The sequence below is a fragment of the Heteronotia binoei genome, chromosome 4 (assembly GCF_032191835.1).
Source record: "Heteronotia binoei isolate CCM8104 ecotype False Entrance Well chromosome 4, APGP_CSIRO_Hbin_v1, whole genome shotgun sequence".
In the NCBI taxonomy this organism is placed as follows: Eukaryota; Metazoa; Chordata; class Lepidosauria; order Squamata; family Gekkonidae; genus Heteronotia; species Heteronotia binoei.
Window position 1 is genome coordinate 20534478 of NC_083226.1, and position 18065 is coordinate 20552542.

Genomic DNA, 18065 nt, shown 5'->3' on the forward strand with positions numbered 1-18065 from the left:
GGGTAAAGTGTAGATGACTGGGGGAGGCAATGGCAAACCAGCCCATAGAAAGTCTGCTATGAGCACGTCGTGATGTGATGTCACCACATGGGTCAGTAATGACTTGGTGCTTGCACAGGAGACTACCTTTACCTTAAGTCTCCTGTTAATCTGTTAAGTCTCCTGTTAAAATATGCTAGTGCTATCGAATTCTACTTTTGTCTTCTGCTACTAAAAAACAGCCTGCATCCAATACAGACATGTGCAGTGATAGATTCCCCATGTACAGACATGGACAGCTTGAAATCTTTTTGAAAGGTTTTTTTTTATTTACAGTGCTAAACAATATATATATTTATATTTCTCATCCTCATAATGTCTGTGCCATAGAAAATACTGCAGATGGGTTCTGCCTTAATTTACAAAGAAAAAAAAAAGAACAGAAGAACCTGGAGGGAAACGAGGGGGAACTAAAAATTTGGTCCCTAATTTATTTTTTTTTCAAAGACCCAAAATGAGGAAGGAAAAAAAAAATCAACAAACCACTGAATCACATATGATTTTACACATTATAAAACAAGCATTGCCTCTGGAAGGAAAGAAAAAACAATCACCAGATACAGCTTGCTGCCTTGCCATGTAAATTTGTACAAAATGTATTAATAATTAAAATCTTTGTTGCTATGCACGTTTTGTTTTTGTTTTGTTTTTTTAAAAAACCACATTACTTCATTGTTGCGCTTTCCCCCCCTCTCTCTTGCCTTTTCCCAGCTAAGGAAACCCGGCAGACAAGCGAATAGATCCGCTGCCACGATTCCCTGCCGTTTGACTCTCCCTAACCCGGAATCCCGGACTGGACTTAACCCTTTCAGCACCGCACATGTCCCACAGGCTTGTAGGACTCTGTAAGGGACCGAAGGAAAGGGGAGGATGTAGTTGGTGGAGCACAGAGAGCAGGGGGCGGGGGGGTTTGCACAAGAAGTGTCGAAACATAAGCAAGTGAGGATCTGTTAGGCAGCGGTCGTGAGCGGGTGCTTTGGGCAGGGGACGTGAATGTTTGCAGGAACGGGGAGGATGCTGCGACGGGAGACGGAGGACGGATCAGCAGCTAGGTGGCAGTTAAAACTGTAGGGAGCACTGTAATGTGGAACGGGCCTCAGGGCAGAAGAAAAGCTTCCTTCAGCTCCCCCCCCCTCCCTGTCGGAGAACATACTGAATGCCTCCTCCCCCCTCCAGGATGGTGGCACTTAAAATAGGTGCCGGCGCAGGTGGGAGCAGTGAGGGTGAGGGGACAGACGGACAGTAGGGGAAGAGGATGCGGGCACCGGGAGGGGACAGTTTCAAGCAGAAGAGCCGTTTTCTGTCTTCTTTCTCTTTGGATCCACTTCATCCTGTACAGACAAAGGACGATGAGTTTAGTCATCAGCATGGGCCACGGTTGCTGTAGGTTGTTCAGGGTGCCGGAAGGCTTGGCCACCCTGGTGTACGCAAAGAAGCTCACCCGAAGCTGCCTCGTACTGAAACAGGCCCTTGGTCCGTCAAAGTCAGTACTGTCTACTTAGACTGAAAGCAGCTCTCCAAGGTGTTTGGCAGACCCTCAAGATGGCACGGCCAGAATTTCAATGGGGCTGGCTTGTAAGATACTTTTCAAGGGTTATTCAGGCAATCGGTAACATACGCCCCAAACCAACTGTTATCAGTTCTTCAACTGCAGGCCATACAGCAGATGGCTGAGAGGGTGGAATCACACTGCTGCCTGCTCCTTTTAAAAACACAAATTAAAAATCAGGGGTGGAATTCTAGCAGGAGTCCCTTTGATATTAGGCCACCCCCCCCCCCCGATGTAGTCAATCCGCCAAGAGCTTACAAGGCTCTTTTTCGTAAGCTCTTGGAGGATTGGCTACATCAGGGGGTGTGGCCTAATACGCAAAGCAGTTCCTGCTAGAATTCCAACCCTGTTAAAAATACATGTACTCAGGCACCGGATGGGGGGAGCATACGGCATTAAATCACATGGATTGTTCTGAGCTTTCTGGGGAACGGGAAAGGGTCATCGGCACTACCACACGAGTAAATAAAATAAAGCCAACTGTGGGATTTTACTGCAGAGGAAGGCAATAGGCTTACTGATGTTTAACATTTTTGAAAAAAAAAGGGGGGGGGGTGAAGGGAACTTCCTGTGCAGCAGCGAAACAATGAGGGGGCGTTCAGCCTCAAAAGCTTTTACAATTACATAACAACAACAACGATAATATGCACAAATTATTATAAGCATGGGCTGATAGAGTTGTGTCCCCGGAGGTCAGACTTAATGGACATCCCTGGCTAAACTGGGATAAGCGACTGCATTTCCCACGATACGCTCTGCATTTTGAACTCAATCCAGCATCTTTGCAACAAAAGTGCCATTTTCAGATGAAATGCCAACCAATGGGAGATGGCAAAAGGCAGGAACGTGGGGGACTCGTTGGTGACGTAACGCTACGATCAAGAGCCACATTAGGCTAACTAGGCGATTGCCTAGGGTGCTGGCCTTCTGGAGGCACCAAACTGGCTGCCCCCCGCATGACTCGGTGATGTTATCAGTGAAGGGGGTGGTGCTAGAAGTTAGCCTTTCCTAGGGTGCTGGACTCTCTAGGGCTGGCCCTGGATATGATATAACTTCTGAGGAAAACCTGGATCGATGGCAGTCCTCTCCAGTGTTCCCTCTAAATTGAATTAGCGGGAGCTAGCTCACTGATTTTTAGCCTCCGGCTCATACATTTTTGCCTTAGCTCAGGAAGGATGGCCCCAGAGCACACGCATTGACGCGGCAGCTCACAACTTTTAATGCCAGCAGCTCACAAAGTAGAATTTTTGCTCACAAGACTCTGCAGCTTAGAGGGAACATTGCTTAGGAGATGTATCTGGACTTCTTTCCAAGCCCTTCTCCAGCTCCGCAAAACAGATCCCGCCTCCCCCCCAGTCGTGTTTTTCATGACAGCGTTCCTACTCACCTCCTCCTGCTTCTTCTCCGCAGATCGTTTTACTGCGTGTGAGTCTGGCTCCTGATCATTCTCATCGTCTAGGAATCGGTCAGGAGGAAAGAGAGAGGGGTGACAGATCAGTCTACCTGCTGTGGAACCTAGTGGGGCATCTGCTCACCAGCTCCTCAAACCACATGGGCTGCCAACGCTCACCTTCGTCATCTTCATCTTCATCGTCCACGTCCTCAGGGTTTGCGTCTTCATCGTCTTCCTCTTCCTCGGCGCCGTTTTCATCGTCCTATGCCAAGAGACCCCATGGAAGAAAACGGAGCATTGTAAAATCTCCATCTTGCTCAGCTTTTTAACTGTTTCTTGTCCTTTTCTAAACAAGTGCCCCCCAACTTAAAAAATATTTTAAAAAATATTGTAATATCCCACTTTTTCTCAGAAAACAGCCTGCCCTAGGATTCCCTTCCTTCCTGTTTATAGTTTCTGCAGAAGTGTCCCATCCTTTCATAACATTATCTGGGTCTCCTTGGCCTACTGAGGTATCCAGGGCTTTCTTTTGTAGCAGGAACTCCTTTGCATATTAGGCCACACACCCCTGCTGTAGCCAATCCTCCTGGAGCTTACAGTAGGCCCTGTAAGCTCTTGGAGGATTGGCTACACCAGGGGTGTGTGGCCTAATATGCAAAGGAGTTCCTGCTGCAAAAAGGCCTGCCCTTCTCACCCTATATTTTCTGGAGTACAGGATCCCTAGAGAGGTTGAATCTGGGAATCCTCCGTTTCTCTGCCCTCGATCTGACTCTCCATTTTCTCTCTCCGTGTTAAGTGCTGTCGAATAACTTCTCACTGATGGCAACCGTCTGAATTCTCCAAAACATCCTATCATTAACAGTCTTGCTCGGGTCTTGCAGACTGAGGGCTGTAGCTTCCTTGACTGAGTCGACCCACCTCATGTTAGGCCTTCCTCTTCCTGCCTTCAACTTTTTCCTAGCATTACTGTCTTTTCCAGTGACTCCAGTCTTCGCATAATGCAACAAAAGTATGATATAGCCTCAGTTTAGTCATTTTAGCTTCTGTGGAGGGGGGAGGGGGTGGTTCAGGCTTGATTTGGTCTAGAACCCGCCGATTTGTCGTTTCGGCAGTCTACAGTACCCGTAAAACTCTCCTCCGACACATTTCTGGTTCTTCAAAAATTTAAGAGAGTCTTCCAAAAAAAAAAAAATTAAATTTATCACGTTGGCTTTTAACTGGCATATTGTTTTTATGGTGTATGTTGTATATCACCCAGAGGCCCAGTGTAAGCACATATTGTTTTTTTGATACGTTGTACTTTGCCCAGAGCAATCAAATTTAATAATAAAATAATTTTGAAAGAATCTTTTTTCCTGTCAGCTTTCTTCATTGTCCAGCTTTCAAACCCATACCTAAAAATGTGGAATGCTGTGGCATGAATTAATTTGATCTTGGCCACCAACAACACATCCTTACATTTTCTAGTCGTCCCTAATTTACCTCAAGTCTACTCCCCAACCTTCCCAGCCTCCGCTATCTAATTCCTAGCTAACTAGGCACTCACATCTTCATAGGGTTGCCAAGTCCAACTCCAGAAATATCTGGGGACTTTGGGGGTGGAGCCAGGAGACTTCGGGGGTGGAGCCAAGAGACACTGGGGTGGAGCTGGGGGGGGGGAGAAACGGCGCCGGAGAGCGTGGCGAGCCGCCCCGTCTCGGAGCGGGTGACGCCACTGCGCAGCTGCCGCCTCTTCTCTGCTCGCCGTGGCTGCTCCTGAGATGGGCTCAGGCTGGGCCCATCTCAGAGGAGCAGCTGCGGTGGAATTGGAGGGGGGGGGGTGGAGGCGGGCCGGGGGCGTGGCGAACCGCGAGTCTGGGTCCTAGAAGGGCCCGGATTCGCAGCTCGCCATGCTCCTGGTCTGCCTCCGCCCTCCCCTTCTCTGGTTTTGCCTCGGAGGCGGGGCGGGCGATGCCACTGCGCAGCTGCCGCCTCTTCTCCGCTCGCCGTGGCTGCTCCTCCAAGATGGGCTCAGCCTGGGCCCATCTCGGAGGAGCAGCTGCGGTGGGCGGGGAGGGGGCGGCAGTGGCACGGTGGCGTCACCCACTCCGGGTTGGGGCGGATCGCCATGCTCCTTGGCGCCGTTTCCCCCCTCCCCTCGCTTCCGTTTTTTGGGGGAGCGGGGAAAGAGGCTGGAAATCCTGGGGTCCCCCGCCAGGGCGGGAGGGTTGGGAAGCCTACATCTTTAGCCCACTTGCTTCCAGATCTGTCCTTTCTAGGCCGGACTTCTTATCCTTCCAGTTTCCTTCAGGGAAAGAGTCCCAGAAGGCATAAAAACAAGCCATTCTGCTCTGCAGGGTTTACTCACCGTCAATACTCTCTCTAAGCTGTGGAGTCTTGTGAGCAAAAATTCTACTTCGTTGAGCTACTGGCATTAAAAGTTGTGAGCTACTGCATAAATTAGCTTGCTCTGGGGCCATTTTTCCTGAGCTAAGACAAAAAATGTGTGAGCTAGAGGCTAAAAAACTGTGATCTAACTCATACTAACTCAGTTTAGAGGGAACACTGCTCATCACATGGTCACCCTATGGGCAAGCTCAGAGAGAGTCAATTCTGGGACAAGGAAGTGCAGGAGATTTTTTTACACAGTGTAGGGCTGGCTGTGGCCTGTCCAAGCACCCTCCCTCCCCTTCTGCTTGAAACAACTTTCGCATCTTAAAAATCCAGGTGCTTGTGAGTCTTTTGAGGGACATGTAAAAAGCAAAAGAAAAAGGCAGACGGTCCTTGGGGAGGCATGGGGAAAAGTCCAAGTTAGTGTTTTCTCCAGAGGAGGGCGTATGTGGCATTTGAAGAATGGAGGTTCCACAAACCATTGCCTCCTGTTTTGATGCGCCCTCTGTTCGCCCTGTCCCTTTTGGCCCCATTCTCACAGCACTGCCCATCACTTCCTCAGTGAACGCAAGCCCCCATTACCTCTACGATCTCCTTCTTCTCCTTACGAGCAGATTTCTCCTCATGCTTCTCCTTTTTCTCTTTCAGGTCCTGAAATACAGGATAGGAAACCTCTTAGGCCCAAATGAAACACAACGCTAACCAAAAGAAGGCTCTGAACTCACACAAGCGCCATTTTGAAAGTCGGCTGCTACCCACACAAAACGCTTCCCCTGAGGACAGTTCTTAGGCCTCAGCTGGTGCAGAGTTTAAATCTACGCCTTAGTCCACTACCAAAGAAGACTTAAGACAGTCATCCAACTTAGGTGTGTCCAATACAGTTGATCCAGAACAGTGTTCTTAGAACTGTGCTGCTGAAGAGCAGCTAGCATGAGAAAGTCTTAATGACAAAACAATGAAACATGTAAAGAAGCTAAACACAACCACAGGGGTGCATTAGTCAGAAGCAACATGAGGGAAAATTATGACGAAGGAAGCATTTCTTTGGCAGTCGCTTTGTAAATGTTATTTCTTTTTTAAAATCCACATGCAATGTAGCAAGGAGATCCAGAGCCGGTGAGATCTGGACCAATGAGAAAACGCAAGCAACAATGGAAGCCTCAGTCTCAGATAGGGTTGCCAACCCCCAGGTGGGGGCAGGGGATCCCCCGGTTTGGAGGCCCTCCCCCCGCTTCAGGGTCATCAGAAAGCAAGGGGGGATGTCTGCTGGGCACTCCATTATTCCCTATGAAGACCAATTCCCATAGGGGATAATGGAGAATTGATCTGCAGGTATCTAGGGCTCTGGGGGAGGACTGATTTTTTGAGATAGAGGCACCAAATGTTCATCATAGCATCCAGTGCCTCTCCCCAAAATACCCTCCAAGTTTCAAAAAGATTGGAATAGGGGGTCCAATTCTATGAGCCCCCAAAGAAGGTGCCCCTAGCCTTCATTATTTCCAATGGAGGGAAGGCATTTAAAAGGTGTGTGGTCCCTTTAAATGTGATGGCCAGAACTCCCTTTGGAGTTCAGTAACGCTTGTCACAACCTTGCTCCTGGCTCCACCCCCAAAGTCTCCTGGCTCCACCCCCAAAGTCCCCAGATATTTCTTGAATTGGATTTGGCAATCTAATCTCAGGACAGAAAGCTGGTGGAAGCCTCATGGGCATTCTGTTGCTTTGGCATCGTTTTGTTAGATTTCAGGGCACCACAGTGAAACTTCACATGGCTCCCCTCCTCCGGTGAATCAATGAGGGCCACACTCCACCATTCCCCTACTGCAGACGTACACATTTCAAAGTAAGTCTCACACAGAAGAACTCCCCTTGTGGATTATGCTATGGCCTACATACACCTTTCACTCGTTCATCATGACCCCTGAAACCCATTGCCTGAAGTAGAAGCTTCGCTTAGTAGCCGGGGCTGCCTCTATAATGTGTCTGTTGATTTTTTTACTCAACTGAACTCCCCGCTCCCCCCCCCCAATTAAGTGGCTTTTCCTGATTTACCTTTTGGTTCTTTCTACAAATGAACTGCTAAATTATATAGTGACCGGCCTGAGAGACCACGAATGTTGGTCATTCTACACAGCCCCCATCCCTTGCTACACTTTATTAGTGTGCAAAATTTGTTCTCATTTGTTTTATGGCCGATTGGCTTTGTGTTATCTACACAGTTAGATGGTGCTATTAGGGCAAATGGGATCTTCCTAGCTGAGGAAATGAAAGGTTTCGGTCACCTCCAGCTAACTTTGTAGATAACAATAGCAACCTTTTGTTATCAACCCTCTTCCCAAACACTGGAGGCTCTTTTATTTTTTTCTCTGTCATCTTCTTAATATCCTTATAAGATAGGCCAAGATGGAGACTTGTGATAAGAGTATGTAGTGGCTTGGCTAATTCACACTGGAGGTCAAATGTAACCCCTTCCTCTCTACCCAAATATTCCCTACACTGAAACAGAACAATTCCGTTTATGATGCAGCTGTACGAGGAATAAACCCCAGCAAACCAAGTTTAAAAACTGGTTTACCTAGATACGTGCAAAAAAAATTGACCCAAAGGGCTACCTAATGGAGAATTCTGCTTCCCAGTGGCCACAGGTAGCCCTCTCCCACTGTTTCCTCTGAAGAAGGGAGCGATGTTGGCTCAGTAGCAGAGCATCTGCTTGGTAAGCAGAAGGTCCCAGGTGTTTAATTCCCAACATCTCCAACTAAAAAGGGTCCAGGCAAATCAGTGTGAAAAGACCTTGGAGAGCAGCTGCCAGTCTGAGAAGACAATACTGTCTTTGATGGACCAAGGGTCTGATTCAGTATAAGGTAGCTTCATATGTCCATATGTCCCATTTAGCCACCATGGCTATTCTCCACGAATTTGCTTTAATCCCATAATAACCAGAACAAAACTTATTATACTTTTTTCATCTGTTAAAAAACATTCTCGCTATGTGTAGGACTGCTAATCCCATCCCATGCTATTGTAAGAACATAAGAGAAGCCATGTTGGATCATGACTGCTAATTCCATCCCATGCTATTGTAAGAACATAAGAGAAGCTGTGTTGGATCAGACCAATGGCCCATCCAGTCCAACACTCTGTGTCACAGTGGCCAAAAACTCCCAGGTGCTATCACGAGGTCCATCGTTGTCTGATGAAGTGTGCTTTTAGCACACGAAAGCTCACGTTTTGAATAAAATGTCAATCTTAAAGGTGACACTGACTCCAACTTTGTTCTATTGCTTCAGAGCAGCATGGCTACCCACCTGGTTCTTGCCTTAGTCCTTTCTCTCTGTATACATCACAGCAGGCTGCTATAGAACAGAGTAGGAGACCAATAGCACTTTTAAGGCCAACAAAGTTTTATTCAGAATTTAAGCTTTCGTGTGCATGCACAGGAATGAGGCTGCTGGAACACCTCTTGGTATCAATTCCCAACAAAGGCCTAGCAGGTCTGGCTGCATACTCAAATATATTTTGCCTTCATGCTGATAAATTAGCAATGTAGATAAGCCTGAATTAAGGAGAGGAAAAACAAGAAACAAGCGCAGGGCAGCCTTTCTTTTAAATGGGCTATGCCCTCGTTTTCCACTAGAGGGTATCATGTGCATTTCTCCACGGCTTGTGAAACAAGCCAGGGACTGGCCTAGATACATGCCGTCTGGCCTGGATTTATCATTTCGGTGTAACATCAGCATTTGACATTTCCCACTGCCGGTCCTGCAAAAAGAAGCGTGGAAGGATCTTCTCCATCACAAGAGACAGAAACACTTTTCTCGACTTGTTCGTAAGCTTCCTCTTCAATGCCAGGGAGGTTAGAAGCAGCGATCCCACACCATTTTCTGGGCTGGAATGGTTGTGTTCCGAGGGGCGGACGGTATCTCTGACAATTGGTTATCCCAGCCCATGATCTCCATGAGATTGACGAGGGCTGAAAAACAATTCCTCTAGTCCGTATATTGAAACTGGAGGGGCGGGGAGAGATCCACGTGACCTTGGGGAATGGTGCTTTGATTTGGCAAAGATGGCACAGGGCCATGTAAATGGTTCTGGACTTTGCTAACACACACACACACACACACCCAACTGAGGGGGAACAGCACTGTGGGTCCCCCCCCCCCGCTTCATTTCTGACATCCTTTGTAGCTTTAATTTTTCATTCAAACCCAGAATAGGGCAAGGCTGAGCAGCCGACAGGCATTTCACCTTTATCCCCGGTGTCCCCAGCTGCCCTCAGAGACGGGTATTGTTATTTATTTCCCCTTCAGACCAGGAGAGGAGCTTCAACATCTCTTTTGCAATAAATAAAAAAAAACACCATCACCACCATCACCCTGACTGCCCCAAGACACAGGTTATTATTCCCTGCCTTTCTCTTTTCATCTCCTCCCACTCTTCCCTGGCAAACGGGGGCTGCATTCTCCAATCTGCCCTGCTGGATTCCTTCCCTCCTTCAAAATTACCTAGTTTGTAATAAGGGCAAAGGAGAAGGATTCATCTTGCACCTACTTAGTTCCTCTTACTTCGCAAGAACTAAATGAAGCGGATCTCCTACCCATGGCATTATGGAAGACTTGGGTTGTTCTTTGTCCAAAACTTCTATTGGGCTCATTGGCACTGAGCTCCTATGGCAGATCTGCCCGACTTCTCATAAAACTAGACCATTTTCACACTAGACCTAGACCTTTCATCCTGGTTTAGCCCTGTCCCCAACCTGACATTCTACACTAAAGTCACAGAATCATGGGAGTCACAGAGTTGGTTTCTCCGATTCTAGTGTAGAATGCCGGTTTGGAGACAGGGCTAAACCAAGATTAAAGGTCTAGTGTGAAATTGGTCCTAGTTTGCCACAAACCGAAGCCAATCCCACCCCCCCACACACACACACCCCGCCCGTAATAGTGACTTTCCACCCCTCGGAGGGCACCAAACTCGCGTGTTTCTGATCCCTTTAGGGTGCCCCTCCTCACTCCCGAAGCCCATCGCAGCGGACGATTCTCACGACCGTGTCGGGCCACTTGCGTGCAGAGCACATAAAGCCGCGGGTGGTGGTGGGGGAGGTTTGGGGTGGGCTGCCTCGGCTCTTCAAAGGAAAGCAACCTGCCTCCCCAGATGGTGGCAGGCAGGCAGGCAGGCGCGCGCTCGTTCACGCGCGCGCTCACACACACACACGCGAGCGCCGGCTCTCGCTTGCCTTCCATCTTCTTTGTGCTGCGTGCGGCCGCCTCGCTTGTTTGTTTCCTAATAAAGCGCGGCGGGTTCGACCCCACCAACAGCAGGCGGACAGGAAGGGAGGGTCAGCTGCCTCCGAGCGGTGCCAGCGGGCGGCACCAGCGGGGAGGGAGACCTTTTGCCCCCCCCCCTCCAATCGCGGGCGACCCGAACTGAGAGGCGGATTCCCGAGTCCAAAACACCACCAGGGGCCCCTTCGGACGCACGCCCACCACCACCACCCCCCAGCCGCCGCGCCATGCTGATTTCAGCCAGGTGCTCGAGTCGGACAAGTGTCCTCTTCCTGCGCTCACCCCGTCTGCCAAATCGGGAGGAGGTGGGGGGGGGGGAGATTCAAATCCCCGCCAGGCCGGCCAGCCAAGGGCATTTGGGGCTACCGGTCGGAGAGGTGCACACCAGGTTTTGCTGGGCGTGCGCTTGGCAGGCGCCCACGAGAAAGAGCGGCGAGTGGAGTGGAAAGAGCGGAGAAGGGAGGCGAGGGCGGGCGCGAAGTGGGGGAGAAGAAAAGACAGCGAGGCGGGCACCAGCCGGTCGCCTCGCCCCTCCGGAGCCGTTGCTTCCCCGCCAGAAATCCGCGCGCTTTGCAATCCGGTGCAAAGATCCGAGCGGGGGGGGGGGAGCAATGCAAAGGGCGGCGGCGCGCTGGTCTTGGGCTCTGTGGCGCCGCGCGTCTCACCTTGGCCCCCAGCTCCACCGGAGCCTCTTCGGCGGACTTCTCCGACATCCTGGGGCGGCAAGAGAGGGGCAGAAGAGGGGGGGGAGGAGAGCGAGAGGCAGACGCCGGCCGGGCGCTGGCTGGCGGGCAGGCGGGCTGGAAGCGCGAGCGGCTTTTCCCCCGGCGCTGGCTGCGAGGCGACAGCTGCGGCTCTTCTGATCCCGGGCGCCACGAGCAAAGGGGGGCTTCCTCTTCCCACGGCGGGGCTCTGCCAGAAAAGGGGATTTATAGATGGCTCGAGTCGGTGACGAGGAAGGCAGGGAGAGCAGGAGGCAGGCGGGGAGGGAAGGAGGGAGGGACCCGCGGGAAGGGAGGGGGACGGGGAGGGCTGAGCGCGAAAGAGGGAGGGAGGCACGCCGGAGAGGGGCGGGGGCGGGAGGGGAACCGATGGGCAGCGGAGCTTGGGGAGGCGGGGGGGGGGAGAGACGCCGCCGCTGCCCTTCGCCGCGAGGAAAGCCTACTGGGCGAGCGGTTCTGCCCCCGGGGGAGGTGGCGGCGCGCTCGAGAACCCGAGCCCACTGCGCGCCCTTGGGGAGGGGAAGGGAGCTCCCGCGGGCGTGCGCTCTCGCCCTTGTCACCCTTTCCTTTGTTCGCTTTCGCCGCCTACACTGCACGCGGGGCGCGCGCGCACGCCCTCCCGTGGGCCGCCGCTGCTCCGCGGTAACAACCCCGGCGCAAGAGCCATGAAAGTGCCACTTGCTGCTGGGGACGGGTCCGCTCAGCCAGCGGTTTCGCAGATGTGCAATTCCGTCGACGAGGGTGGGGAAGAGCGCCTCCCCAAGCCCGCCGCTGCGACCATTTTTAGTTGTTTTAAAACAGTCATTGGGGGCCTGAGGGTTTTTCACCTGCATGCCGATGGGCATGGAAAGCGGGGGGGGGGGGGGGTCTCTCCAAGACGGGACCAGTTTCACACTTAGACCTTTAATCTTCTATATCAATGCCCGTAGACTTAATTATCCTCTCAATAAATACTAGCCGATTGGACATATTGGATTCTGAGAGCAGTTGATATAAAAGGCTCTCTGAATCAGAGTAGAAATGTGGCCGTAACCAATATCTAAATAACATTAGCCAGGCTTGTGTTTCCACAAGATTCATCCCTGTTTCTAAACAGCTGCATATGGTACGCACTTCGGGAATCCCAGGATTTTCCATAGAAATGTTGATTGGACACCTTCAATGTTGTTGTCCAAGACTGTGATCCATACTGGGACCCCATATAAGAGCTGTGGTATCACTTTAGCCTTAAAGATTTTGAGCGCAGCTGGGACAAACTGATTGCCTCTACTATAAATGCACCAAATAGCTGCAACGTTAACATTAATTATGACTTAATTATACAGTTACGGTGATTAGTCCAAAGTGTGTTATATTGGAAATGAATTCCTAAGTATTTATAGTATTTTACGTGTTCCATCTCTTTGCCACCTATTTAGTTGGCTTCCAAGATTTGGAAAATACAACAATTTTAGATTTGTCATAGTTCAAAAGGAGCTTATTGTAGTTAAGGAAAGTGATACAATGGGCAAGCAAGCGTTTTAATCCAATTCTGGAACAAGATAGTAAAACTGTATCATCCGCGTATAAAAGAAAGGGAACATGGCTGGCACCGAGTTTAGGACTATGATGATCGATATCTGACAAAAAGGGAGCAAGGTCATTAAGAAAGAGGTTAAACAGAAAAGGGGCCAACACGCAGTCTTGTTTAACCCCTTTGTTTAACGGGATTTTTGACGTAAGATTGCCTGATGAAGAGCATTTGACCTGACAAAAGTTAGAAGTACCGTATATAATTTTTTAATAAGCATGAGATGTCTTTTATCAATACTTGTTTGTTCAAGTTTAGCCCAAAGCAGGTCCCTGTCAATTGAATCAAATGCTCCCTTTAAGTCTAAAAAGGCTACATACAATTTCATCTTTTTCCTTATAGTGTATTTGGAAATTAGATGAGACAAGGTATTACAATGATCAAGAGTAGTTTTGCCTTTACAAAATCCCAGTTGTTCCATACAAGAATTTTTTCTCGTGTCATCCATTGTTCAAGTTTACTCAACAGATGTTTAGAATATAGCTTGCCAATGGTAAATAGGAGACTAATTGGCCTGTAATTATTTGGGATGGCGGGGTTTCCTTTTTTATAAATTGGGACCACTATTGAGTTGAGCCAGGCTTTAGGAATTATGCCTGTTCTGTCAATACTTGTAAAGAGGGATGCGAGCAGAGTAGCCCACCAATCTGAATCTAACTTTAGGATTTCAGAAGGAATAGCATCAGGGCCTGCTGCTTTACTTAATTTCAATTCCATCCATCGCCCACCATGTCTATGGATAATTCCATCAATCCTAAGGATAAACTCATCTGGCCAAGCCTTTGCAAACTTAGCAAAAATATTTCTAGAGGTAGGTATGATTTTTACTTCTTCCTGTTCGTCAAACCAATTATTCCAAGATGACTGACTGAGATCCTCTCAATTGTCTTCAATTCCAAATACTTCTCTATTATCGGATATTAAGATCAGCTCATGGAACGTGGCTGGATGGTGGAATAAAACCAAAGACGCAGAATTCATTAGTTACCTTAAGAACTTTGATGTCATCTTACTTCAAGAGACTTGGTCCCAAAATCCGATCTACCTTGAAGGCTATAAGCCCTATTCGCTACCAGCCTTTAGAACCAACTCAAGAGGTCGTTTTCAAATGGGTTTGTCTATATGTGTGTCTCTTCTTTATAATTTTGTATGCATCCTCTTACAGGCTGGAAGCTCTATGGAACAAGCTATCAAGCTTGTTTATGGGAATCTTTCTCTGATTTTGGTAAACATATATATCCCTTCTGCCCCAGATAAATCGGCCCTTTTACATCATTGGGAACGTCTGAATATAATTATGAATGAACTGGAAACCAAATTTCCCTCCACTGAAATAATAATAGCAGGAGATTTTAATGCAAGAGTTGGTAATGATGAAAAAAAATCTTTTTAAGGCCCTTAACCTCAATTTAGATGCTACCTTACCACCTTTTTTTTCCTATAGGAGACAAGCTAAAGATAGCTCTTCAAACTTGGCAGGCATTTGCTTTGCCAAATTCTGTATCCATCACAATAGGGTCTGGCTAAATGGCCTGGAAAGGTTTTCTCATTCTGGGGATTTTACATTCATTTCTAAGAAGGGTTGCAGCACAATTGATTAGACCTTTAATTTTGGCTTAGCCCTGTCCCCAAGGTGACATTCTACACTAAAATCAGAGAAACCAACTTTATGATTCCATGATTTTAGTGTAGAATGTCACCTTGGGGACAGGGCAAAACCAGGATTAAAGGTCTAGTGCGAAATTGGTCATCATGTGGGTTACGTCCTGGATTTTCTAGCGTGGAACGCTTCCAGAGTGGAAAACCCGTGTTCTGGGGCGTTTTAGGAAACAGTCAAAGGTGGGAAATCCCTCAGTTAAGGGCAAACCCTTTCTGCCTGTTGGCTCCCCTGCACATTCCTCGAGTGGGAAGCAGAATTTCTTCCACAGTGGTGTTTTCTTGCCGCACAGTGGCTTCCTCTTGAGCTTTGCCAAAAAACTGTTTTGATTCCTTGCCCGTCTCTAACGGAGTGTTGCCAAAGGATAACTGAGCCATAGTATGTGGTCTTGAATATACGCCCCTGCATATATACATTCGCCATCAGGAACTTCTTAAAGGTTTGGATGCATAGCAACCATGTTTTTTTTCCTCATGGTTGGTGAAGTTTTGGCATTAGGTTAAAAATGGGGTAAACATTAGGTTAAGCAACTGGAACCAGAGGATGCTGGCTTTGTTAGATTAATCAATTTGGAGTGAAAAGTTATGTTTTTCTATGGACCTTCTAAGCTTTAACAGCTTAATGTACCATACAATTGAACTGTAGATCTGTGAATATGATTCTAGGCACCTATGTTTCTAAAGGCATGAGCAAAGATTTCCATTTCCACAAGATTTCTACATTTTAATTCTTTGGAACCCCTGAGACTTGTCTCAGCAGTGACCTTTGTTCCTGTGTCTGGCCCAGTTGGATTTCTGCACAAATTTAGGGCTTCAGATTATGAGGAGCCTCTAAATTTTAAAAATTACTACATTACCATGTCTTCTTAATTAAAAAAAACCCCAACTATATCCCATTCCCAACAGAAATCAAAATGACTTATGACATAATCCCCCCCTCTTCCACCTTATCACAACAACCTTGTGAGGTAAAGCTAGACTGCGAAATTGTGAGGGGCCCAAGATCACTCAGTGAGCTTCCATGGTATAGGAGGAATTGAAACCTGATTGTGACACACTGACCACTACACCACACTGTCTATATTATGAGGCTTCTAAATCTTGACATTGTATAGGGCTTAAATCTAACTCTGGCTGCTGGGTTCCAGATGACTAGACGTCAGAAACCTATAGCTTTACAAGTATGTGTCCATATTGTGCGCACCTCTTTGTGTACAGTCTTTGAGAATGGGCCATAACTTTTTGGAGCATCCACTGTCAGCTCAAAACACCATGTTCATACATAAACTTGCATGGAATCAAGAGTTGAAAAACTGAGTAATGTTCAGAGATGAAGGCAAGTTGGTGCAGACAGGAATGGAATCTTTTCATGGTTCTCTGTAAATTAAGTTGGGCAGTTTTTGCTGAACTTTGCAACCCTGGTTTGCTTTCCCACCTTTTCCTCTTCTATGCTCAGACACTGTTTGTGTTCATCCTTGGGGAATTCCCTTGAATAGGACAAATTTCCTTTGAATCCCTTACTAATGCATTGGAGTCCCGGTTTATCACATCTATGTGCAACTGACGGCCTTGTATAAAACAAATTTCCATTTCCTTCCTATATTTCCCATCTCAATCTTAACCCTGCCCCATCCTCTGCCTTATCTTCCCAGTACAGATGGCAATGCCTGCCTGTACCAAACAACCCAGTCTCACTCCATTATTGGCCATCCTGCCTGGATTCCTCATTCTCACATAATACCAGAATCTGATATCTGATCCATGCTCTATGAAAAGAAGCAGGAAGTTATCTGAATGTGGAACCTTCATTTAAACAGAAGAAATGTTTTTCCTCTTGTATCTTGGCCACACAGGAGTGGATAAAGGTGATCGAGATGCGTCTCTTGTGGTTCTGAAATAAGGCATTCCCTGTTATTTCATGGGCTCGGACTTCTCGAGGAGCGGCAGGCCTTCAAGGAGCTGCAAACTGTGTCTTGGTGATGGAGGGTAATCCTCCCAGTTATATTATCATAACCTTCTAGTGGTACTCCAGGCCTTTCCCCATCAGTGACAATGCTGAGGGTCACTGGGATGTCTCCAGATTTGCTTTGCTGTTTAACTTCTTTTGCTTTTTTACTTCGTCTTCCACATTTGAAGAACCAAAAGCATGCAGCATATACGTAATGGCCCTTTCCTGTGATTTCTGCCAATCAGAAAAGGCAGCCTTTTGATTTTGTTTCGCTGAGAGAGCCTCGCAGTCTTTCTTGAGAAAGGGTTAGAGGGTGATTAGGATCTGCCGGCTGCTGGTGAAAAAGAGAGCCGCTAGACCACTTTGACCACTAGAAATGACTGTGCTGTGAATTATGAGACATGTATGGACAAACACCTTGGGACGGTGGTAAGGAGGAGAACTGAGGAAGACTGAGTAAAAAGCTGGCAGGATCAAGCCCAGTATTTTGGAAATTCCTTCATACAAATATGACGGCACTGAATAATAGAACCAGTCCATTTTTCAGTGTTCTGTGCTCCTGATTTTTCTGTATGAAGTTCCAGAAGCAGAGGGTCAAGACAAATTTGTCCCTTTTCCGCAAGAAAGGGGGAATATACATTTTAAAAAAACTGAATGCCTTTATAGATAAATTAATACAGGGTCCCCAACAATGCTCCCGCTAAGCTGTGAGGTCTTGTGGGCAACAATTCTACTTCGTGAGTTACTGGCATCAAAGTTGTGAGCTCCTGCAGAAATTAGTTTGCTCTGAGGCCATTGCTCCTAAGCTGAGGCAAAAATGTGTGAGCTAGAGGCTAAAAAACTGTGCGCTAGCTCACACTAACTCTGCTTAGAGGGAACACTGGTCCCCAACCTTTTTGAGACTGGTGAATTTCACTTCAAAATGGTTGTCACAGGAGCTGGAGCCAAACTCAACATGGCTGCCACAGGAAATAGAGCTGAAGGGGAAAAGGAAAGCCTCAAGGGTGAATGGAACACACACTGACTAAGGAAAGCCCAAGTGCTTACCAATCCTGATCTTCCAGTGGAAAACCCTTTCATTTGAATGAGGGCAGCCAATTAACAAACCTTGCCTAACAATGGCCCATCTGCTTTCTGAAAAGCTTGGTGGCACTGTGGGTGCCATGGTGCCCATGGGAACCTTGAATTAATATGTTTTGGAATACATATAACAAAACAAGCACAAATTATTCCAACTAGTGAAGTGTAAAAATGGAGACAACATCCAGGGAAATTGAGAGCCCTGTGTGAAGCAAGTTTCCAGTTCCTTCCTATATTTCCCCTCATTTAATCTGATGTGGGGAAGTACAGCTTGTAGTCCCAAAAAAACAAAGCAGTTACAGTAGCCAATATGAAATATTCTCATCAAACACTGCAAATCTGATGATTTTATCTATGGCCAGCTGGTAAAGGAATTCTCTATCTAACACGGGTGGCCAGGCCAAACTGGCTCTTTCGCACATATTGTGGGGCTTTCGAAACCCTCACCACCCTGTCAGC

General features: G+C 47.7%; 2 protein-coding genes across 2 annotated transcripts in view; one reads left to right on the top strand and one right to left on the bottom strand.

Moving 5' to 3' along the window:
- MLF2 (myeloid leukemia factor 2) overlaps window positions 1-18065 on the top strand; it is a 449608-nt gene that overhangs the window by 384681 nt on the left and 46862 nt on the right. The window lies entirely within an intron of this gene.
- Window positions 286-11646, bottom strand: PTMS (parathymosin). The gene is made up of 5 exons (XM_060236879.1): window positions 11296-11646; window positions 5934-6002; window positions 3159-3243; window positions 2976-3043; window positions 286-1370 (listed from the first exon to the last, which is right to left on the bottom strand). Exons 1-5 carry the CDS (start codon window positions 11341-11343, stop codon window positions 1320-1322), a joined length of 321 nt encoding a protein of 106 aa, XP_060092862.1. The 5' UTR covers window positions 11344-11646; the 3' UTR covers window positions 286-1319.

Bases quoted from the DNA above. Each gene is read 5' to 3' on its own strand.
- PTMS (XM_060236879.1), bottom strand. From the start codon at position 11,343: ATGTCGGAGAAGTCCGCCGAAGAGGCTCCGGTGGAGCTGGGGGCCAAG. The intron at 3,244-5,933 runs GTAATGGGGGCT...CTCTTGGCATAG, and splicing joins AGAAGAAGGAGATCGTAGAG to GACGATGAAAACGGCGCCGA. The intron at 1,371-2,975 runs GTGAGTAGGAAC...TTGTCTGTACAG, and splicing joins CGGAGAAGAAGCAGGAGGAG to GATGAAGTGGATCCAAAGAG.